Below are 23,573 nucleotides of genomic sequence, written 5' to 3'. Positions count from 1 at the left end.
CAGCCCTGTTGCCCAGAGCCCGTGCAGAGCCCGTGCTCTAACCAACTGAGCCACCCGTCTGCCCCGCCTTCAACTTTTTATTAAAAACATATAGAAGAGTTGAAAGAATAATTCAATACATACCCACATACCCCTCCCCCAGGTTCAACAACTGTTAACATATTGCTACATTTACTTTAGCTTGCTTTCTCCACATGTATATATACTATTTTGAACTAATTGAAAGTAAGATATAGACATCATGAACTTTCTTTCACCCCCGTTATGGACTGAATATTTGTGTCTCCCCTCCACCCAAATTCATATATTGAAGCCGTAACTCCCAATGTGACCATATCTGGAGATGGGTCTTTGAGAGGTTATTAGGGTCAGATGAGGTCATGGGGTAGTGTCCTCGTAATGGAACCAGTACCCTTACAGGAAGGGACACCAGAGATTCTCTTTCTCTCTGTCTCTCTCTTCCTGCACATACTCACAGGGGAAAGGCCACACAAGGACATGCAGGAAGAAAGTGGCAGTCTGCAAGCCAGGAAGAGGGCTCCCGCCAGAACCCAACCACGCGAAGCACCTCCGTCTCGGGCTTCCAGCCTCCAGAACTGTGAGAATATTAATTGCTGTTGTTTAAGCCGCCCACTGTGTGGCCTTTTATCATGGCAGCCTGAGCAGACTAAGACAACCTCTAAATACCACAGGCTGCGTCTGCTAAGAATAAAGACATTCTCCTGCATCATCCCTCCCAGGAAAATTAGCAGCTACTCCATAATATCTAATATCCTATCCAAAGTCAAATTTTCACCAATTATCCGAAGAATATCTTTTTACAGCTGGTTTTAAATTTTTCAGCCAGAATCTAAGCAAGGTCCACCCATTATATTTAACATCTTTTAATCTAGAACAGTCCCCTTGCTTTCCCGCACACCCGCCCATTTACAATTTTGAAGAGCCCAGGCCATTTGTCTTATAAAATGTACTACTGTCTCGATTTCTCCTCGTGTCTAAACTCAGATACAGTGTTTCGGGGCAAGAATTGCACATAAGAGACGTTGTCTCCTTCGCACTGCCTCCTGTCAGGAAGTGTCTGATGGCAGATAGTAAAATTTAAATCGGAACACTCGGTTCACGTGGTCATGGGGACCCGCTTTTAACCTCTCCACAAAGAAGAGCCACCAAGCTCAGCGCCTTTTATTTACGCCCGCAAAGTCCACTACGCTCCCGACCCGCAGTCCAGGGTTCAGCACCTACGATTCCCTGTCTGTCCCCGACGCCCTACGCCTGCCCATCTCAGCCCCGATCCAGCACAGCACCACCTCGCCCCAGCCCCGCCTGCCCGGCGGCAGGAACCAATTGTGCCGGGCACTCCGCTCGGCGTCTCCCGCCCGGACGCTGAATGCCGGAGCGCTAGGCGCCCGGGGACGCTATTATCCGTGGGCTTCCGGACGCTGGTTGTTCCGCCGCCGCCGACAGGCCGGAACTGCTGGGGCTCTTGTCTCTGTCGGTGCGCCGAGCTCAGTCGCGACCATGGGGATCCTGGAGAAGATATCCGAGATCGAGAAGGAGATTGCTCGGACGCAGAAGAACAAGGGTGAGGGCCGGCTCGGCGGGGCCTTCCTTTGTGCCCGCCTCAGTTTTCCTGTCTGTTAAATGGGTGATGTTCTGCAGCGGTAGAGCTGGAGCCGGCTCGAAGGCCGCAGAGTAGTGCCTGCCCTATTAGTCGTGCCGAGGCAGGCAGGGCCGGGCAGGATCCCGGTCCCACGTCCCTGTCTGATTGCAAACGGCCCCTGAGACATCGGATCAGTGCCAGATCAGGCGACCGAATAGAGAAATCCCAGGTCACAGCGCAAGCATCAGACCCAGGGAAAGGCAGGGTCAGGGCTCGGACGCAGGTCTCCTGGTGGCCAGGCTTGAGGAGCTGGTGCCCTACACCTTTGCGATGGGAAGTCCGGGCGGAGACGTCTCCCAGCTACAGCCTCGCTCAGCAGCCGGCAGAGCCTGGGGCAGCAGTGGAGGCAGAGGACTCTGGCGGCTGGCGGACCCAACTCTGAACCCCAACTCCACCACTTACCTGCTGTGAAACCTTGGAAAGTCACTTTACCTCTTTGAGCCTCATTGTCCTCATCTGCAAATGGGGTTACTACCCCCCTGCCTCATCTTAGCTCACCGCTAGGTTAAGCTAGATGTCATATGCAGAGCGCTAGGCACATAGCGAACACTCGGTGTTTAAAGTAAACCTCCCAGCGTACGTAGCACATAAGAGTAATGAAGCATCAAATCAGGACTTCGGCTTGTCAGGGTTGGAAGAGATCAGAGAAGAGCGGAGAGGAGGGAAGAATGGTGACACCTAAAAAGGCTTCCAGGAGGAGGTGGGACTTGAGCTGGTAGAGAGTATTCCAGGTGAGGGGCACTGCTGAGGCAAAGACATGGGAGTCTAGGTGAGCATGCTGTGTTCATAGCAGTGAGGAGAACAATCTAGACCAGATGGAGGGTCTGGAGTAATGGCGGATGCGACTGGCCAAGGTGGGTGAGGCCCCGTGCTTGCTCAGACCTGCTGTGGGCTTATAGGAGCAAGAAGCAAGGAATGCTGGATGGCCGGTCTCAGTGTCTGTTCTGCTTGCCTCCGCTCAGCTCTGAGGCTGAGGTGTTGAGGGGCTTCCATCGTTCCTGCATTCCGTAAATCTTTATTGAGCCCTTACTGTGTGCCAGGCGCTGGTTAAAGCAGTGTGCACAGCAGGTACATCCCTGCCCCAATGGAGCTGACCTTCCAGTGGACAGGCTGTAAATTAGTAACCAAATAAACAAGACAGCAAAAACTTCTGTGAAGACAAACCAGGGTGATACAGCAGAGTGTTAAGGGTGGGGCTGGACCCACTAAGGTGTAATGATCGTAAAAGACCTCCATTTGAGCCGAGATCAGAAGAAGATGGAACCAGCCATGCAAAAATCTGGGGGAAGACTGTTCCTGGCAGAAGGAGCAGCTGGTGCAAAGGCCCTGAGGCAGGAACAAACTTGGTATGTTTAGGGATCGAAAGGTCTAGGCCTGGAGTGCAGTGATAGGAAAGGAGAGGACCAATCATGTAGGACCTTGGAGGTTATGGGAAAGAGTCTGAGTCGTGTTCTAAGGGCAGTAGGAGCTAGTAGTGGAGGGTGTTAAGCAGAAGAGACGTAGTCTGATTTCTGTTTTATAAGTTCCCTCTGGCTGCCCTGTGGAGTGTCATCTACAGGACTCAAGGAAAGTAGCCGGGAGGCTGAGGGGAGGCGAGAGCTGCTGCCATTTTGACAGTGGCAGAAGAGGTGATTAAGACGTAGTCCTTCCTTTCAGAGATGCTCAGAATCTCCTGAGCTGGGCTGACAGGAGGCCCCATGCGAACCTGACTTGCTGAAGCCATCCTTGACAATTTCTCACTGCCACCAATCCACTCGTTCACTTGCCCCGACATTGCCTGCGCACCTGCCCTGTGCCGGCAGCTGGGGAATACAAGTATGACAGTGCCAGTTCCTACCCTGTGAGAGGGCGAGAACTAAAGAAGCAAGATAGATTCAAATAGTGATAAGAACCCTGAAAACTAAACTCTGGACCGTGACACAGAGAGGGGCCTAGGGAGGGGCGCGCGTACTGTAGAGAGCAATACCAACCAACTTTGTTGGGTGCTTAATATGTGCCCGTCGGTATTCTTAGTGCTTTCTCGAAGCCTCACAGAAATCCAGTGAAGCAGTTCTTATTGTTAACATCCCGATTTTGCAGGTTAAGAAACTGACGCACCAGAAGATTAAGTACCTTACCCAAAGTGAAACGGCCAGTGATGGCAGGGTGGGATTCCAACACGGGCTCTGAACCTCTGCATAATGCTGTCCCCCAAGGACAGTCAGGGAGGCCTCTTTGAAGAGGGGATGGTTGAGTTGAGCCTCGAATGTTGAGAAGGAGCAAGCCCTGGGAAGATAAGATTGAAATGGAAGGAACAGCAAATGCAAAGTTTCTGAGGCAGGAATGGGGTCAGCATGTTCTGAAGAAACAAAAAGAAAGCCACTGTGGCTGGAATGTAGTAAAGAAAAGCGAAAGTGGTAAGAGATATTGTCGGGGAAGTAGCCAGGGTCCAGGTCACCTAGGGCCTTCTCATGCCTTTTATAGCAAAGATTCTGTGATACCCTCTTTACTGTCCTGAAATACAATTCCCCATCAATAGTATAACTGTTGTACACATAGAATTTGACAAATATCAATAGATTGCCCTAACAGTAATATAAAGGTGGAGAAAAAGGAAAGTTATAATAAAAATAGTGTGTATTTCAATATGCAAATGTGGGGCCACAGCCAAGATAGAATGAAGTTACAGGGAAGCAGTGAGGTGCTTGTAGCTCTGGGTAGAATCACGGGGGAGTGGTAGCCACCATGAACGCCAGTGTGGGTGTACTGTGCTGGTGCCTCGGGCCCTGCTCAAGGGGTATCACTGTTGTCGGCCTGAGATCCCAAGACGGTCAGCAGCTCTGGGGAAAGTTTCAAACAGAACATGCTGTAGTCTTCCCTGAATATACACAGGAGTTGCATTCCTGGGAATTTCAGCATTTATTCACACTGCAAAAAATACTCTGCATGTTTATGTGCAACAGAGTCTTGGCCCCCGCGATCCTAACCCAGGTTTCCCCTCTGGGTGTCTCAGGGATGTGAAAAGTCAGGTGGGACACAGGACAATTCCAGGCTGTGCAGGATGACTGTACCTTGTAGGGCAGTTGGCTTCCCTGGCCCCTGCCTGCAAATGCCAATGAGGCTGTCACAATCAGAGGGACAGTGGAAAACATCCCTGGGGATTTCCAGAATGCCCCCCGGGAGTGGTGCTGCCCCCGCTGAGAACCACTGACTTGGGGTCTCGAGGTCTCTTAGTAAGGAGACTCGCTTTTATTCTAGATGAAATGAGAAGCCAATGGGATATTTTAAGCAGAGGGCTGGTCATTTCTTTCCTGACCTTGACAATGATTGCTGTCTGGTTCTGATAGTCCCGGCCAGCATCTGGTTGTATGTGGGGCCCCACCTGACCCACGGGCTTGGATACTTTGGACACTTACCTTCCATCTTGCTTTTTGTCCTTTAGCCACTGAGTATCACCTGGGCTTGCTGAAAGCAAAACTCGCCAAGTATCGAGCCCAGCTCCTGGAACCATCCAAATCGGCCTCATCCAAAGGAGAGGGCTTCGATGTCATGAAGTCAGGCGATGCCCGTGTGGCACTGATTGGATTTCCCTCTGTGGGTAAGGTCAGTGACGGTCGGTGTGGGCCTGGGGAGGAAGGCAGCTTGTCTCCTTTCAAACACGCACTGGCCCTCTGGCTTAGCTCCAGGAACGGAGAAGACGCAGGGCCACGTCCCACTCCTGTGTTATCCTAACAGAACATTCTTTCTGCTCCAGCAAAATTAGCACCACTCAGTCTCAGACTCATCCACGTCTGTTGGATGAGCACCATGTGCCCTGCCGGTGCTGGAGCTTTGGCAGGGAACGAGCCCGTTCTGTCCCTGTCCACAGAGCCCCATTCTCAGGGGAGAAAAAACAGTAATGGAGTACCAGGCGAGGACCGCTTTGGAGGGGTGTGTGGGGTGGGATCTGACGTCACGCCAGTTAACGTCGCGAGTCGGGGGGAGGCTGCTCAGGTGAGCAGGTAATTGAGCAGAGGCCTGAAGAAAGTGTGGGAGCTTGCCGAGCCCTGGGAAGGAACATCCCAGGCCGAGGGGACAGTGAGTGCAAAGGCCCATAGATGGGAGTTGGCTTGGCGTGTTCAAGGGGGCCATGGGGGCCGGGACTGAATGAGCAGCAGTGGGTGACGAATTATAGAGCGCGATGACCTTGGGGTGGGGGAGGGGGCACCACACAGCTTTGGCCTTGAGTGAAGAAAAGTGAATTGAGAGCCACTGCAGAGTTTTCTAGAAGGCTTCCTTTGTAAGCTTCTCAGTTTAGTGTAAAAACCATATTTAATTTTTATGGGGGGAGTAAGATACACATCATTGAAGGGTTTTGAGCTGAAAAGGGACTGCGCTGACTGGCTTTTCTTTTTTTTTAATAAGCAGAGAAATCATTTCTTTTTCTTCCTTTCTTTCTTTTTTTTTTTATTGGGGAAGGGGAACAGGACTTTATTGGGGAACAGTGTACACTTCCAGGACTTTTCTCCAAGTCAAGTTGTTGTCCTTTCCATCTTAGTTGTGGAGGGTTCTGTTCAGCTTCAAGTTGTTGTCCTTTCAGTCTTAGTTGTGGAGGGCGCAGCTCAGCTCCAGGTCCAGTTGCCGTTGCTAGTTGCAGGGGGCACAGCCCACCATCCCTTGCGGGAGTCGAACCGGCAACCTTGTGGTTGAGAGGACACGCTCCAACCAACTGAGCCATCCGGGAGGCAGCTCAGCTCAAGGTGCCATGTTCAATCTTAGTTGCAAGGGGCAGAGCCCACCATCCCTTGCGGGACTCGAGGAATTGAACTGGCAACCTTGTGGTTGAGAGCCCACTGGCCCATGTGGGAATCGAACCGGCAGCCTTCGGAGTTAGGAGCACGGAGCTCTAACCGCCTGAGCCACCGGTCCGGCCCCTGGCTTTTCTTTTTTATAATAAATTTTAAATTTTAGAAGTCTTGCATTGACAGAAAAATTACCAAGCTAGTACAGAGAATTCCTGTATACCTCACACCCGCTTTGCCCTACTGTAAACATCTTAACACTAGTGCAGACACTTGGCACACTAATGACAATAGTGATCTGTTATTATTAACTACAGTCCATACGTTGCAGATTTCCTTAGTGTTTCCTGTCTTAGGAGAGCACGTTATACTCAGTTGGCATGTGTCCTCAGGTTCCTCTTGTTAGACTTGCCTTGATTTGATGATGTTGATAGATTTGAGAAGTGCGAGTCAGGTAATATGTAGAAAGTCCCTCAGTCGGGGTTTGTCTGATGTTTTTCTCATGATTAGACTGGAGTTGGGGGTTTTGGGGAGGAAGGCCACAGAGGTAAACCGCCATTCTGATCACATCATGTCCTGGGTACATACTATCAGCGTGACTAATCACAGTGGGTGCTGACTTTGGTCACCTGGCTAAGGCAGCGTTTGTCAGGTTTCTCTGCTGTAAACTCAGTTTCCTCCCCTGTTCACACTGTCCTCTGAGGGGGAAGTGTAGCCACACAAATTATTCAGAATTCTTCTCCACGGGGAGATTTGTGTCTGCATTTTGTTTTAATCATTTATTCGTATCAGTAACGACTCATGGGAATTTGTTTTTTACTTTGGGTTCTAATCCCATACTGTTTTACTTTGTTACTCAGATTGTTCTAGCTTTGGAGCTGTTTCATTTGGCTCTGTGACATACTCCTGTCATGTTTTCTCAGCACTTCCATACTTTCTGACACAGCAGATTTGCTTCAGGCTCATCGTGGATGTTCTCTGCCCGGGCCCGATCATCAGTCACTTTTCCAAGGGGCCGGGCTCCTCTCATTGGGGAGCGGTGTCTGGAAGCTGCGGTCTGGGCGCTGACTGACTTTGTAACAGAATCCCTGGGTGGCGGCTGGCGAAGAGGCTGCTCAGATATAGGCCAAGGGAGCAATTACCAGGTGGCTTGATTTTAAATCAATTCAGCTAAAAAATGTACGGAACCCATCACTCTCGGCCAGGCATAGGGGGAGTTGGTAACAGCTACCATTTCTTGAGTGCTTGCTGCAGACCAGGGAATATACTCTGTGCTTTATATGATTTCGTTTTGTTTATTTTTCACTCTGCCTGTACGATGGGTATGTGTGTGTCAGGGGGGGCAGAGTTTGATCTGCTGTCTGACCACACACACACTGCAAATGGGAGCCTACCTCCATTTGTCACTGGCGTTTTCACTTCTCCGTGGACATCTGTCATGCAGTTACCTTATGTCCTAACAGCTGCCTAGAATGCCGTGCTGTGGTCACAGGAACGTCCACAGTCCGTTACGTCCCCTCCCCCACCTCCCGATGGTACTGGGTTGTCCAGGCGACGACCACGCTGCAGGTGCTTGGAGCTCTGTGCGCCGGAGCTTGTGTTTCTCGGGGAAGCTTCCTAGACGCAGGCACAGTGGCTCGGGGGTTTGGGGTTTTTAAGTGGCCATGAACCCTGCAATTACCCACCAAATAAGCTCTAGCTGACTCCATCTGGGGACAGTTGGGGACGTTTCCTAGTGTACCCACTGCACACAGTGCCGTGCCGGCTGGGTTGTGTGTGCTGGGGCAGGTGCAGATTGGACTGAGACCGCGCTCCTTCCTGATGGCATTTGAGTGCTTCTTGGTCTTCAGGAACCTTCTCATCCTGTTTTATTATCAGTACCCAGCTGCATTCGTCTTCTCCTTGTCCTCCAGCATTGTGGGCTCGGGAAATACAGTGTCATTTTCATAATCATTTCAGCCGCGTAGGACGAGGCGGGGAAGTGGATGTGGATGAAAGTTATAAAATAGGCCGGGAACCAGCTGCTGAGGCCCCTGCTGCTCCTACCCTCCCAGCCCTTTGCAGCTCATCCAACATACCCCTTTAGCTCTCCCAAAAAAGGCTAGCCCCCCTTTTACATATAGCTTTCTGCTCTGTGCTCAAATTCCTTTAGAGACAGGGTGCTCATGACTCCCCAACTTCACAAAAGCTAGACATGGAGTGGCCCAGCGGCCTCCTGCTTCAGCTCCTCAGAAGGAGCCGCCCCGCCCGCCCCGACTGGAGCCCCTCCAGCTGAAGCAGGTGGGCCCTTTCCCAAGTGGATAGGCCTCCCAAGTGTGCGGGCCTCCCCCCAAGTGTGCGGGCCTCCCCCCAAGTGTGCGGGCCTCCCAAGTGTGCGGGCCTCCCCCCAAGTGTGCGGGCTTCCCAAGTGTGTGGGCCTCCCCCCAAGTGTGCGGGCCTCCCCCCAAGTGTGCGGGCCTCCCCCCAAGTGTGCGGGCCGCCCCCCAAGTGTGCCCTCTGGAGACTGAATACCCTCACAGTCTTCAATCCTGCCATGGTTTCCAGGTTCTTCTGTTTTTTTCGTCCTTTCTCGTTTTTCCCAATTTTATATAATAAAAATTTCCAAACATGCAGAAGAGGTGGAAGAACAGGTACAATATGCCCTCTTACCTAGATGCATCGCTGACTGACGTTTTGCCGTACTGCTGTATCTCTGTATTTATGTGAATGTGTGTGTGGTTTTGTTTTTTGGGTTTTTTGTTGTTGTTGTTGTTGTTTTTAAAGGGGAACAGGACTTTATTGGGGAACAGTGTGTACTTCCAGAACCTCTTTCCAAGTCAAGTTGTTGTCCTTTCAGTCTTAGTTGTGGAGGGCGCAGCTCAGCTCCAGGTCCAGTTGCTGTTGCTAGTTGCAGGGGGCGGAGCCCACCATCCCTTGCGGGAGTCGAGGAATTGAACCGGCAACCTTGTGGTTGAGAGCCCACTGGCCCACGTGGGAATCGAACTGGCAGCCTTCGGAGTTAGGAGCATGGAGCTCTAACCGCCCGAGCCACCGGGCTGTCCTTGGTTTTGTTTTTGTTTTGACCGAACCATTTGGGAGTAAATTACAGGTATCATGCTTCATGACCCCATACAAATCGTTAAGCTTGTACCTGCAAAGAACAAGGACGTTTTCTTATCCAGCCACACTGTTGTATCGCAGCAAACAAATGAGCAGTAAGCCAGTCTTCATGCCCAGACTGTTCTGATTTCAGTAGTTACCCCCAAGTGGCTTTTACAGCTCGTCTGTCCAAACCAGGGTCCATTCTGGGACCACATGTAGCCCCTGTGTGTGTGGTCCCTACATCTGCTTTAATCTGGAACAGTCCCTTTTGTCATAACCCTGACTTGTTGTCCTACAGAAAGTTTGTGCTCTGACGTGGTCTGCTTGCTTCCTCATGCTCTGCTTTAGCTTATCGGTCTATTCGCTGTATTTCTGTGACCTGGAAGCTGGGATTGGTTGGCCAGGTTCCATGTGGGAGAGGGTGTGTACCTCGTTTTGCCCCAATCCAGAAAATCCCTGAGCTGGCTGCATTGCCAAGACCACTGGGTTAAGGAGGGGACACTCCCCCATGCAGACAGACTGGCAAGTCACCTGTGGGTCACTACTGAGGTGGCGCCAGAAGTCAGGCCCTGTCAACATCCTTTCAGTGGCTTTGTCACCACTGAATTGTCCTTGCCGGGGGATTTTTATTAGTGGTTGTAAAATGGCAGTTTTCTGGTTCTCTCACTCCTTCGTCACTTACTAGCTGACGTGCCCCAGTGAAGTAGCACTTCCTGTCGTCAGTGTGGGCTGTTTGGCTACTCTGAAAAGTTCTACCTGGAAAGGCAGAACAAATGCTTACCTGTTGGCCTTAAATGATCAGGCAAGATATTGGGCTCGCAGCTGTCCCACAGGTGACAAATGAAGATTTCCAGGCTTTAACTCTTCGGGTGTTATTATGGGCTCATTAGTTTTAGTCTTTTGATTTGATTTGCCTAGGACTTCTTTCCCAGGGGAGAAGCCCAGGCTGGAAGAAGCCACTCTAGTTCCCAAGGTCTGTGCCCCTTGGGGTCCGGGCCCTGTGGCTGGCCAGCTCCCACCGCCCTGCTGGGAATCCAGGCTCCGGCCATGAGAGAGCCCAGGCCTCTCCAGCAACCACTGCTGAGGGTCTCGCAGCCTTTGTTTCCCCCACCCTGCCTTCCAGGAGGTCCCCAAGGCGGAGTATTTCTGATTTTGAGCCTGTTTCCTTCACATGCTCCATTCTGGGTTCCAGGGCCTGAGGGTATGTGAGTGAGGTCTCCCCAGCCTTCCGGCCCACCCCCCAGGGAGGGGGCAGGGTCTAGGCGGCACTGTCCATGTTGCAAGTACACCGCAGGCTTCTTATTCCAGGTGCCCTGCTGAGTAGGTGGCGCAGGAGGCCAGGGCGGGGTTTCCTCTCTCCCTGGCACTGCCCACTGCTGTGCTCACCCTCTGGGCCACGGCCTCCAGCACTGGGGGCTTGCCGTGCCCTGGCCTCAGTGTGCCACTTGCCGTAGCGTCTCCGTTAATCCCTACGCAGCCCGTCAGGGTAGAGACTAGATGGATGGCCACCCCACACTGAGGACTGAAGCTGAGAGGATGAAGCGTCTTGCCCAGAGCCCCCAGCAGAGGCAGGAATCCAGGGCCAGGTCTCTCTGTCTTCTAGCCCAGCCGCAGCCGCTGTAGGAATGGTCCTACAGCGAAGCGTGACATAAGTGTCCCCATGTGGGTCCTTCCTGTCCCACGCCTGCCTTCCTCTCAGCACCTCTCCCACCATCTGGCTTTGTCTCAGACCAGAAGGTCGTGTCCCCTTGCACATCTCACCTCTCCTGAGTGAGCAGCAACTTGAGGCGCCACGTGGCTGTCGCCCCTTTGAAGTTCTCTGGGGCCTGGGAGCATCCACAGGAAAGGGCCCCTGATTTAAATGGGGAACCCACTTAGAAAGCAGGTCCCTGTGTCCACCTGAGACAGGCCTTAAGGCCTCAGGAATGGAGGGGTCCTCTGGTGCCCCACACCTCCTGGCGGGGCCGGGAGCAGCTTTTCCAGCTGTTGTCCTCTTCCCACCCCGACCCCGCCATCACCAAGCTGAGGGTAAGGAGGGGACCCCCTCTGCCTGACCCCTCTGGGACTCTGAGCAGGCCAGGACGGGACTTCTCAGTGTGATGGCTTCCTTTCCCTCCCAGTCGACCTTCCTGAGCCTAATGACCTCCACAGCCAGCGAAGCTGCGTCCTACGAGTTCACAACCCTGACGTGCATCCCTGGGGTCATTGAAGTAAGTTGGGGTTTGCTGGCTCCCGGGAGGGGAAAGGGTGTGTGCTTGTGTTTGCGATTGTGTGTATGTGTGTCATGCACGTCTGTGTGTGTGTCTGAGGGGTGGGTGGCGATTCTGGCCGCTAAGACCCCAGAGATGCCTGGCCCGTCCTGCAGTCCTGACTGGTTTCAGGAGTCAGGCCAGTACATGGCAGCTCTCCTGGTACTCTTTGTGCCCCACACACCGTGCCAGCGCAGGTCGCTCGTTGCTACTTGGCTGGATGCTGCTTCCTGTGAAGCTCCAGAGCCGTGAGTAGCCAGTCCTGTGGCCGGAGCCTCTCTCTGTGAAGCTGTTACCATGAGCAATGAATGTTGTGAGATTGTACACCGTGTAGCGCCCTCCCCAGTGGCTTCTCAGCTTGCAGTGAGTGACGGCTCAGACTGGCCATGGAGGCTGAGCCCGGTTTCCTCCAGCCCCTCGCTGCAGGCTAGTGTAGGTGTCCTGGCTGCAGGCGGGCTCTGCTCAGCCGCAGCCCCTCCTCACCTGCCTGTCTTCTCTTCTGTGTCCTAGTACAAAGGAGCCAACATCCAGCTCCTCGACCTCCCTGGAATCATTGAAGGCGCAGCACAAGGTACGAGCCTGCTCCCTCGGGATGCAGGAAGCCTCGCTGCTGAGATTGGGGGTGGCTGTTGAGGGTTGATGGTGGGGCTCACAGCATGTCATGCTGCTCAGTGCTCTCTTCCTAAGGGACTCTGGCCAAGTCTGCGAAACCCACCTTAAAGTTGAGGAAACTGAGGCAGTGAAATGACTTGCCGAAGGTTGCCCAGCTCGCCAGACAGGCTTGAGTCCCCCCTTCCAGTCCGTGTGTTCCACTCGTGCCCTCTGAGGAGTGGGCACATGTTAGCTGGCGAGCTCAGACCGTGGCCTGGAGCCCTGCCCCTTGTTCTGGGCCGTGGTTTTGTTTTTGTTATTTTGAGATGGGAACATGGCTGTGGCTTCTGGTGGCAGGTGGCTGCGTCCAGCATTTGCAGAGATGGTGACCAGCTGCTAATTACCCAGCACCTGCTAAGTGCCAGCTCTGCGCCGAGCAATGTTTCACTGAGTCCTCAGATAGCCCTGTGACTTAGGGAGTGGCATCATTTCCTTTCCAGAGCCAGGAGGAACCCTGGGGGCACACAGGTAAAGGGTCTTCCTTAAGACTGTTCAGCTGTTAAGTGGCAGAGCTAGGATGGGCGCTGCCTCTCTCGCTCTATGGCCGCCCTGTCCGGGCAGCGAGATCTCCTCTCGAGGTGCCCAGTGCCATCTCTGCCAGGCACCCTCCCACGCCCCACCGCCCTCCTTGTAGCCTATTTGAATTGGGTGAGGGCAGTGGTGATGGTTTCCCTGCCATCCCAGCCAGCATATTGGGCCTGGAGGTGGTGTGGCCCTGTGGGGAAGTGCACAGACCGGAGGCTGGAGGCAGCGGGCCCGTGGGGACCAGCTTGGGCAACCCCTCGTTAGAAGAGGACGCAGGTCATAGTTGAAACGCACACTGTATGGATCCTGGTGCTGCGATTTCGGTCCCCGGCTTTGTGTGACGTTGGCCAGGTGCCTGACTTCTCTGGTCGTCTGACAATAGTGGTCTGGCCTTTGTATGGCGGTCCCTAAAGCACCTCCGCCTATGTGATCTCCGGTGCTCCTTCTGTAGCCCCAGCTGCGTTCTATCAGCCTGTTTTCTAGAAAGACCAGACAAGTTCAAATCCTAGCCCCACACTAGCTCTGTGTTCATGGGCAAGTGATTAAGTATCTCTATGCCAAGCCTCAGTTTTCTCATCTGTAAGGTGGACGTGGTAACACTGACCTTATGGGATAGTTCTGAGGATTACGTGAGGAAATGTTCATGAAGCACTTAGCACAGGGCCCTCCGCACGGTGGGGGGAGGGGGCGGACATCACTGCTCCGAAGGCGATGTCGGATACCCTCCTAAAACAAGTCTCCACGAGTAAGACAGCACCTGGATTAAAGGCATCACAGCCCGACAAGCAGCACGTGGTAGACAGCAGCATGGCGGGTCTGTAAAGGACCCGAATCCGGGTGCTCTGGGCTGGGTGGGGTCGCACGGGTCTTACCTATGTCACTGTGTCACATGCCTTCTGTTATACCTGTCCAGGGAAAGGCCGTGGCCGGCAGGTGATCGCTGTGGCACGCACAGCTGACGTCGTCATCATGATGCTGGACGCCACCAAGGGAGAGGTGCAGAGGTCTGCATGGTGGGGTAGGGGCAGGCTGACACGTCTGGGGAGGCCCCTCAGGCATGGCACTGGGACACCTTGGCTCCAGCAGATGTGTCCCAGAACTCACAGAGGGCGGTCTGAGGGATGCGTAGCCCTGTCACATGGCAGTAGTGGCAGGACCATTCACAGGCCAAGCCCAGTGCACTTGGCCTAGTGTGTCCGCTCTACGAAGCTTGCATGAAGCACCGAAGCCGGCTGACGCTCGTATCCCGAGCCCCCTGGCAGCGCAGGCTGGCCAGGGCCCGAGGACGTGGCCTGGCTCCGGTTCCTACCTATGGGGACCTAGTGCCCCAGTCCCTGCCCAGAACCTGCTAGGAGCTCAGCCCCAAGCGACAGACGCCTGTTCATGGCCCAGCCTGCCGGCCGAGGGGCACAGCAGGCCTGCCTCTGCCTGCTGACCACAGACCCGGCCGGTCTGCCCTGGCCTAGGCAGAGGGTACAGACACTCCTCTGCAGCTCTGGGTTGTTGGGAAGGGACGTCCCAGGTTGCCGGGGAGAGTAGAGGCGGGTCTGGGTGGGCAAGGGCTTCTGTGTAAGGTGGACGCCGTGCAGCGTGCCTCTGGGCTCCTGTGAAGGCTTGTGGGGGCCCTGCCAGGTCTCTGCTAGAGAAGGAGCTGGAGTCGGTGGGCATCCGCCTCAACAAGCACAAGCCCAACATCTACTTCAAGGTGAGGCTGCAGTGCGGGAGGTGTGGGACTGCGCCAGCCCGAGGCCAAGGCACAGAGGGCAGTCGCAGCTGCCCCTCCTCGGCAGCTGCCTTCCCCTTCTTCCTCCAGCCCAAGAAAGGCGGTGGCATCTCCTTTAACTCGACAGTCACGCTGACCCAGTGCTCGGAAAAGCTGGTGCAGCTGATCCTACACGAGTACAGTATCCTTCCCAAAGGGCAGGGGACCAGCCGGGCCAGGAGGCCCAGTGGCCAGGGTGACAGCACCACCCCAAGCAGGCCCAGGAGAGCTGCAGCCACGGACGCAAGGCGCTTCCTGTCTCCTTTGTCTCTGTGTTCACTGACTTCCAGCGGCTGAGCCACAGCCACGCGGTCAGCAGTGGCTCCCGTGTTCCTCACTGACTACTCGGTGTTATGGCGGCCAGTCCCATCTGGAAGGAAGACGGGGTGTTGAGGGAAACTGCTCCTGAGGACCAGGGCCTCGGCCTGGAGAGGCCTCGGGGAGAACCAGAGGCCTGTGCCCACACCGCTGAAGTATTGTTGGGGGGAGCTGGCTGGGTGCTGGAGCTCCGGGGGACAGGGCAGGGCCCCAGAGGCAGAATGGAGCTCAGCGTAGGGAGAACTCATGGTGGGACGGGCCACCGAGCAAGGCTGTGAGGCCCTCATCACTGGAGGTGCACAGGTAGAGGAGAGTTCTGCGTGGGGGCGGGGGGGCGAGCTGGACCAGAGCTGTCAGGTGGTGCTCCCAGCCCTTCTGGCAAGTAGGTTTTCTTGCCCAACAGCAAAGATGTAAATTATTGGTCGAAACTTTTACATATTGTGGTTCCATGTGAAAAGAAAAGTGAGGGGCTCCCCACACTTGAAAATTGTGTAAAACCTTGCAAGCAGATGACCAGGCAGGTCCCTGTCAGCTGGCGTATTTCCTGCTCGGCTCTCCAAGCCCTCATCTGACTGGGCACAAGAGGCACTGGCACACAGTTTGCCCTTAATCTGAGCCCCTCAGAGATCTTCAATGCAGAAGTGCTCTTCCGAGAGGACTGTTCCCCAGATGAGTTCATCGACGTGATCGTGGGCAACCGAGTGTACATGCCCTGCTTGTATGTAAGTGGCACCAGACCCCTGCCCCCCGGGCGTCCTGTGGGAGGGGAGCCATTGTCCCAGACCACGTTTCCTGAGCCCCCTTGACCCTGATAGGAGATAGGCTTCTGCAAGGAGCAGAAAGAGCCCAGAGCTGTCTCCGCCGTCAGTGGCTCCTGCTACCCTGGTGGCTCCCTGAGTCTTGCACACACCTACATGTCTCGCTGGACACGGGTTCCTGCCCAGGCCCCTTCAGCCTTTCCCCGTTGTTGAGACAACGGGAGAAGGACCCTTAGTGTCAGCATCCTGTGCCATCGCGTGCAGAGGAACCATGGGCAGCACTGTGGCTGCTTGAGGGCCCTTGTCCTGTAGGCCTTAGTTCCTTTCCTTCCCCAACACCCACCTCCACCTTTCAATCCCAGGTTTATAACAAAATTGACCAGATCTCGATGGAGGAAGTAGACCGCCTGGCCCGGAAACCCAACAGTGTGGTCATCAGGTGAGGCTCTGCCGTCATTTCTGTGAGCCCGTCAAGGAGGCCTCCCAGGCGCCTCGGCCAGGCACAGCCTCCACGGAGCGCCTCGGGGCAGAGGAGACCCTCCCACTTGCTGCTGACCTTGCCAAGTCCCACACTGACTTGACATGGACAGTTTGGGTGATGTGGGGTGGGCTCTGGTAAGAAAACAGAAGGATTTTGTCCACCAAGGTAAATGGTTAGGAATAGCTACAAGGCTTCATAACTTAGTAGTTAACTTCGGTCCCCCAGAAAGCGCCATGGTGTGAGCCAGTGTTCTTGATACTCTGGAAGATGTGGCTCTGTCACCACAGAGCAGGGGCAAAGGGAACTGAAGTCCTTGGCCTGGCAGAGCCATCCTTGGCCCCACGTTCTCTGCCCTGCAGGGTAGGTCCTGGGGGTGCCCTCTGCACTCTGGCTGATAGCTGTGTATTCACTTCCCATCATCGCTGCGGGGTTCCTCCTTTAGGGCAGACTGACTTGTGTGCTCCATCTTCCTGGTTTTCCACTTCAAACAAGGTGCCCTGGAGCTTCTGAGGCTTGGCTTATAGCGAGGGAGATGCTCAGGGACCAAGTGGGGGTGACAGGTGCAAATGATGGGTGAGGGGCCTGGACCCAAGCATGAGGACCGTTTCACAAAGGGCAGCAGAGAGCCAGCACCCCTTCCTCAGCCCCGCGCCTCCTGCTGCATCCCAGGCTCCCTTCAGGGGCGGCCTGAGGACATGCCTGTGTTCAGGGTGTGAGAGCACCTTTACCTGCTCGTGCTGACAACAGCTCCGTGGACGTCAGGCCACCCGCTCGGTTCCCCCATCGATGATACCCTGTTGGGCAGCCCCTCACCTCGCAGGAGGGGCGAGGTCTAGATTACCATCTTCTGCCCACATCCAATCACAGCCCCCCCCTCCCAGCCTCCACACAGCAGGTACCAGGAGGAAAGCCAAACTTCCAGGCACCCGTGTCAATTACAGGTGCCATGTGCCCTCCACAGGGAGCTCCTGGGGCCCCAGGAGAGAAGACAGCTCTGTTGGGCCTGATCCCGACTGCTGACTGAGGTATTGGCAGCTGGCGTGTCAGGCTGCCATCAGACCCCCACAGGTGCCAGCCGGGCCGTACAGGCCTGGGTGCCTGGGTCCTCTGCACCAGTGAGGAAGCAGGAACCCCTGGCCTCTGAGCCCCTGGGGTTCCTCTGACTGGCCGCCTCCCTTCCCTGCAGCTGTGGCATGAAGCTAAATCTGGACTACTTGCTTGAAATGCTTTGGGAGTACTTGGCCCTCACCTGCATCTACACCAAGAAGAGAGGACGTGAGTCGGGCAGCAGGCAGCCCTAGAAACAGCTGAGCTGCACCCTCCCTCAGCTGCCACGCTGTGCACGTGACACCCAGAGGGCCCAGTGCCCCTGGCCCAGCTTGTGCACACGTCCGCTTTTCTCCCATCTCAGAACTGGCACTGCCCCTACCCCAGGCTGCTAGAGACCTCAGCCTGAGCCCTTACGGCAAAGACTGCCAAGGGCTCGAGGGTGCCCTGGCGGGGTGGGGGGCAGTGAATTCGAAACTGCTCTGGAGTCCCCACCGGCTTCAGCAGTCACCCCCTCCCCCCGTCTCCCCCAGCAGTGGCAGGCCCCACGTCAGGATGTTAGGCAACTGAATGCACAAGAGCCTTTTCCGTGTACACGCACCTTACAGACTCAGGGACCTAGCCACTGAGTTGTGGCAGTTTTCATTGACCTTGACCTTGTAAGCAAGGGAGAGACATGGCTGCCCCTGACGGGACGCCCAGAGCTACCACATCTCTGCCAGTTCAGTCCAGATGCTCCCAGGCTCGTCTCGCTCAGGCCTCGGCCGACTGGGTTGCGTGCAGTTTGAGTCCTGGACTTGGACTTATTTGGATTTTTCTGTGTTAAGGTCAAGGCTGTAGAAGACCTCATTGGGGGGGACTGTAGTGAGGGTATGCCAAATAAGGGGGAACGGTTAGCCCGAGGCTGGGATGGGGAGGGCCTGTGTTCCCTGTGGAAAGGAGCCCCATAGCAGTGTGGGGCCCTGGCTGGGGCTGACCCCTGCCCCCCATCTTTACCTGTGCAGAGAGGCCAGACTTCACAGATGCCATAATCCTCCGGAAAGGGGCCTCCGTGGAGCATGTGGTGAGTTAACGAGACCTGCCTACCTGAGGGGCTCGGGGAACTCACCATCTACTTTGAGGGTGCTGGGGGGGGGCAGTGTGGGGGGTCCTGCCTGAAGTTCTTCCGGCCCTCGGCTGACTCCTGGATGTCACATGCTGCCGTGGCAGAGTTGGCGTTAGACCTGGGATGTGTCCTGACCACGCTTGCTAGCTGAACGTCGAGCCTCCAGCCTTCTGTAAGCAGGAATGGTGCCGCCCACCCACTGCAGTTAGGGGTGGATGAGGCTGAGCGTCTGAGGCACCAAGCACGCTGCCTGGTACATGGCAGATGTCCTGTCACAGCCCAGCACTGCGGGCTCCCCAGCGCCATTGAGGTGTTCTGTCAAGGAGACTCCTGTGCCCCAGGGGGCGCCTCTGTCCATGCCAGTGTTGGCCTAGCGTTCGGAGATGCCACCTCCCATGCCCCGGGCCGGCCCCTGCCTGCTCCCACATCCCCCCCCCAGCCTGGGGATGGTTTCAAATGTTTCCCGCACTTCTCTGAGCATTGACAAAGTAGCCCCAGTTCCCACCAGAACTAGGGTCCTTTGGGGTCAACAGATGCCAGACCCCCAATCCCAGAGCTAAGCAGTCGCACATAAAAGTGAGTGCAGGGAAGGAGGACAGTGGGTGGGGGCGGGCGGCACCGAGTACACAGAGAGGCCAGGAATCTCGGAGGAGGTGACCTTAATGGCCTGGAGACTTAAGCAAGACCTGACTGAAGAGTTGGGGGGAGGGGGAGCCTTCCAAGCAGGGGAACCAGAGGAGCAAAGGCCCTGAGCCGGGGGCTCTGGGCTGAGCTGGGGGAGGAAGGTGCGCTTCTGTGTCTGGAGCTCTGTCGGAGGCACAGGTTCCCGTCCCCTGAATGTGTCCTGCGCCATCTGCAGAAGGCGCCTTGGGCCCTGCAGGAGCAATGGCAGCCCGAGAGCCCAGGACGATGCTCCAGCTCATGCAGCCGTCTTCTTGGGCTTTTGTTTTCCTCAGGGTCTGTACTGTCGGCAGGGGTGGGTCTCAGGCATTCTTCCATTTGTTCAGTTGCCCAGCCTGAGGCCTCTGCCAGCCTGGAGATGCTGATACAAACAGGGTGAGGCTTGGCCTACTGACCGCGTAGAAGCCAAGGAAACTGGAGATTACCCTGCCACGTCCCTTAGCTCACTCCAGAGAGCTCTGCGTGGGAGTCCCTGGCCCCCCGGGACCGCAGTGTCTCCTGGGGGATCCAGCAGGCCATAACACAGGTGCCCACATATGCTGGCCCTCCCTAGGGTTGCCCTGCACCTTTTGTGGGGTTTCAACACTCAGACCCTCTGTTGCTTACCCAAGAGGTTGTGGGGCTTCAGCCACACCTGGGAAGAGAAGCAGGTGATACCAGGGGCAGGAGGGTATTCCAGGCACTGGGAATAACGTGCATAGGCCCAGAGGCAGGAGCAAATGTGAGGACTGCTGGCTATTTGCTGTCCGCTGGCAAAGAGGGTCAAAAGCAGCAAGTGAGGAGAGGCTGGCAGGGTGGAGAGGAGCTTCGCAGGCCTTGTTCCCGAGCCTGGACTTTGTCCCAGGGAGACCTGCTCTTCAGAGGTCACCGCCTCCCCATGAAGCCTCCCTCCTGGGATGCCCACCTGTCCCAGGTGCCACGGAGTGGATGTGAAGGCCTGCCTGCATGCTGGCAACAGAGACCCAAAGTCGAGGGACCAGGCAGACGCTGGAGCCAGGGAGACCTAGCTGCTCATACTGTCAGCCTCCCCGTGCCTTAGTGTTCTTATCGGGGGGTAACCCACCCCCCAAGGCCATTGTAATACACCCAGCCCCGGCCCTGGTACGTCTTCAGTGAGCTAACACAGGCTTGGCCAACAAAAGGGTCAGGGGCCATAAGCCCCAGAGGCAGAGAGGACCATTCAGGGATCTCAGGAGTGAGAGCACAGTGTACTCTGGGAAGCAGTCGTCTCCCACCCCCAAACAATATGCTCTCCCATATTGAAAAGATGGCCTTGGATGACCTTCAATTCTCCCCATTGCTAGAGACACAAGTACAGAGAACTGCTCTTGCATGAGAACCATAGAGCATGCGCAGTCAGTGGTAAATGACTTTACTGATAACACTTCACCTTCGTGTCAGATACACTGGGGGGGGGGGCTGTGATGAACGGAGAGCACGTGCCCAATCTGCCTTAAGGGCGCGAGCGCCAGCCCACTGCTCCCAAAGTTCTCCATCCCAGGAGAATCCCAGAGACTGTGCGACCCTGCTTTGCAACTTTGCCAGTGGGTTTAATTTTTTTAAAAAAGAACACTTTAAAAAAAAAAAATTATTGGGGAACAGTGTTTCTCCAGGGCCCATCAGCTCCAAGTAATTGTCCTTCAAGCTAGTTGTGGAGGTCACAGCTCAGCTCCAAGTCCAGTTACCGTTTTCAATGTTTAGTTGCAGGGGGCGCAGCCCACCATCCCATGCAGGAATTGAACCGGCAACCTTGTTGTTGAGAGCTCACGCTCTAACCAACTGAGCCATCCAGCCGCCCCTCTGGCAGCTCAGGTTTAATTTTGTTGTTGGGCATGCTGAATAAAACTTAAAGCCCATTTGCAGGCCAGAGCTGAACTCTGGGCCATCAGATTTCGTTCTCTGGTCTGGAAAACAGCGAGTGTGGGAACCGATTGTGTGGATATGTGCCTGTTACTGGCAGCAGCACCCTCTGCCATGGTTCTGGCATCCTTGGTCGCCCAAGGAGGTTCGCATCAAGTTGGCTCCTCGGGAAATGTTTTTGTAGGCCCGACATCTGTCTCTGTCCCCACAGAAGCTGAGCCATTTGGTCTCTGACAGGGGAGGAGAGGCACCACTGCACCGTCTTCTCCCTGCCCCATGTCTGCTGTGCCTGTGCAGCGCTGTGCACCCAGGGTCCCCCGTCCTCGGGGGAAGAGCTGCCTGTCCCTCCAGGACTACCTCCTCTGGCTCCCGACAGTGCAGGGATTCCCATGACCTTCAGCCCCACCCAGGAGTGCTAAAGGCTATAGGCTGTCCTGGGGTGGGGGGTGGACGTGAAGCGCGGGAGGCTCCAGGTCACAGCTGGGGACAGGTGTGGGACATGGTGACTCCAGCGGAGGCTGTGTCCATCTGAAGGAGCATCTGTCAAGGCCATTATTCAGGCACAGTGGGCAGAGGGCTGCTGACAGCCAGGTGCCAGACCCTCCTCCAGTGGCTATGGGAACATTTCCAACGGGGCCCCACGGCCCTGGGGCAGACCCGGAAGTGGGAGCCTCCGCCTGGATAACCTGCAGCCGTGAATGTGAGGCCGTGTGTGGACTGAGTAGCTGGCATTCCTTGACAAGAGGCCATGCTGCTTGAGCACCCTCCTAGGGAGTTACCGCTTGGCATGTGCCAGGGCTTGGTGGTGTGGGTGGGTGGAGCCTCATCGCACTTTCTCACTCTCTCCCGTTAGTGCCACCGCATCCACCGGTCACTCGCCAGCCAGTTCAAGTACGCGCTGGTGTGGGTGAGTCTGGGGGCGAGGCGGGCCGAGGTGATCCCCAACAGCCTCTGGGTTAGGCAGGAGGGAGGCGTCTGCACTGCTCTGGGTGGTGTCCCTGTCCTTCCATATGGGGACTGGAGTGTGTCCCGCTCCACACGGCATGCATACTGTCCTTAGCTGGGCACAGGCCTCCATCTGTGGGATCCAGGCATGGTCAGACCAGTCCTGCCGTCTGAGGCCTGTGGGGTTTGCCAGTGCTGGGACCCCCACTTTAGACTGTGGCATTCACACCCCCCCCCCACCTTGCTCCAGTGACAGCTCCATCAGCCTCTGCCCTGCTCAGTGCTGAGACTGATGCGGCCCCTCTGCCCTATTCCCCTCCCAGGGCACCAGCACCAAGTACAGCCCTCAGCGGGTGGGCCTGACCCACACCATGGAGCACGAGGACGTCATCCAGATCGTTAAGAAGTAGTGACCTTGGCCTGGCCACCACCCACCCACCCTGTCTTCATGCGGAGTTGAAGCCAATGGGACACACTAAAGCCCAAACGGGAAACATACAAATACACGTCTCTCAAGTCTGCTTTTTCCAGAAGTTTCTTCAGTAGGCAAATGATGAAGAGTTTATAGGACAGAGGGACAAGGTTGGGGGACTTGGGCTGTGCTGAGAGCATTTCCCATGAGACTGGAACCCGGGGCCTGTACCCTACCTCCAACCCCCTTCGGGCATTGAGGGAGCAAGTTGCCCCCTTACTCCCCAGCCAGGCCCACATGCAGTTGGCTTGCTTGGTGCTGGGGCGGTAGTTCCTGCTGGGGCATGTTGGCTCAGTTCCTGCAGCTTCAAGGTACTCAGGGGCCTCCCGGAACAACCCCCACCCCACCCCCCAGGGCTGCCTGTAGTGGCCCAGCTCGTGCCCTCCACAGCCTGACAGGTCCTGGAGTGCCACCCCTCCCAGGGCAGCCCCTGCCCAGCTTAAAGCCCCCTCCCCCAGGCCCTCTGCAGACACTGGGGTGGGGACTTTGGAGTTTGGGTTCTTTATCTTCTCTTTAAGCCCCCCAGCTCAGCTCTCTCTGAAATAAAGAATGAAAACAATTCCTGTTCAAACTGAGGTCAGTTTTGTAAATTTGCTGAATTTGGGTGGCAGGTTTGGTCAGGAGGCAGCAATGAGCCTGGTGACGAGTGGCTGGAGCCTGGGCTGTAGGGGACGAGGTCCAAGCCTGCGGTGCAACAGAGTGGGGGCTTTCAGGAAGGGCTCTGCCCTGTAGATCCCAGACAGGACACATCCTGAGACTGGGCCTGGCTGCCACAGTGGGCAGCCTCACGAGAAGGCCCCTGTAGCAGGAGTGGCAGAGAGGCTCCTCTGAGAGCAGGGCAACCAGTACATTCCCTGTTGCCTCAGAAGGGCGTGGGGGAGGGGCCGAGCAGTGGCGCCTACTGCGTGCGAGGGGCCGAGTGGGGCCACCTCCACAGCAGCCTGTTCTCCAGGGGCAGCGACTTGTTCTTGGCTACACGTCTTGGAAGTGCAGACCTGTGTTTGAACCCCAGCCTGCCATGTCCGAGCCATAGTGAAGGCTTCCTGGAGGAGGTGTGCCTTTTGGGGGTGAACGTTAACAGGTGTGAGGCTGGCAAGCACTGGGCGGGCAGGAGGGGTAGAGAGTTCCCCTGGGGGGTTCTCTGGGCCAGGCTGGGGTGTGGAGCAGGCCCACTGCACACCTCTCCGCGCTGTTCTTGCTCCTCTGTCAGCCGCTCAG

The 23,573-nt window shown here is 55.8% G+C and overlaps 1 protein-coding gene across 2 annotated transcripts; it reads left to right on the top strand.

The window, feature by feature from the left end:
* The first annotated feature begins 1,423 nt into the window (after positions 1–1,423).
* On the top strand, positions 1,424–22,914 carry DRG2 (developmentally regulated GTP binding protein 2). 2 transcript variants are annotated; one of them, XM_019753779.3, is made up of 13 exons: positions 1,424–1,582; positions 5,082–5,242; positions 11,622–11,711; positions 12,261–12,321; positions 13,840–13,930; positions 14,559–14,631; positions 14,740–14,830; positions 15,631–15,728; positions 16,127–16,203; positions 17,432–17,520; positions 18,297–18,355; positions 21,792–21,845; positions 22,207–22,914. In XM_019753779.3, the coding sequence occupies exons 1-13, from the start codon at positions 1,519–1,521 to the stop codon at positions 22,291–22,293; spliced, it is 1,095 nt and encodes a 364-aa protein (XP_019609338.1). In that variant the 5' UTR covers positions 1,424–1,518; the 3' UTR covers positions 22,294–22,914. The 2 variants fall into 2 exon arrangements, with proteins under 2 accessions (XP_019609338.1, XP_088657992.1); XM_088801866.1 differs by lacking the exons at positions 21,792–21,845; positions 22,207–22,914 and adding an exon at positions 19,405–19,561.
* Positions 22,915–23,573: the final 659 nt, after the last annotated feature.

Source organism: Rhinolophus sinicus, chromosome 12, assembly GCF_057876585.1.
Source record: "Rhinolophus sinicus isolate RSI-liver-muscle chromosome 12, RSI-T2T, whole genome shotgun sequence".
NCBI classification, from domain to species: Eukaryota; Metazoa; Chordata; class Mammalia; order Chiroptera; family Rhinolophidae; genus Rhinolophus; species Rhinolophus sinicus.
This window is presented reverse-complemented; position numbering and strand designations above follow the sequence as displayed.

Coding starts and splice junctions, on each gene's coding strand:
- DRG2 (XM_019753779.3), top strand. CDS start 1,519: ATGGGGATCCTGGAGAAGATATCCGAGATCGAGAAGGAGATTGCTCGG. Junction 11,712..12,260: donor GCATCCCTGGGGTCATTGAA/GTAAGTTGGGGT, acceptor TCTGTGTCCTAG/TACAAAGGAGCCAACATCCA. Junction 14,632..14,739: donor AGCCCAACATCTACTTCAAG/GTGAGGCTGCAG, acceptor TTCTTCCTCCAG/CCCAAGAAAGGCGGTGGCAT.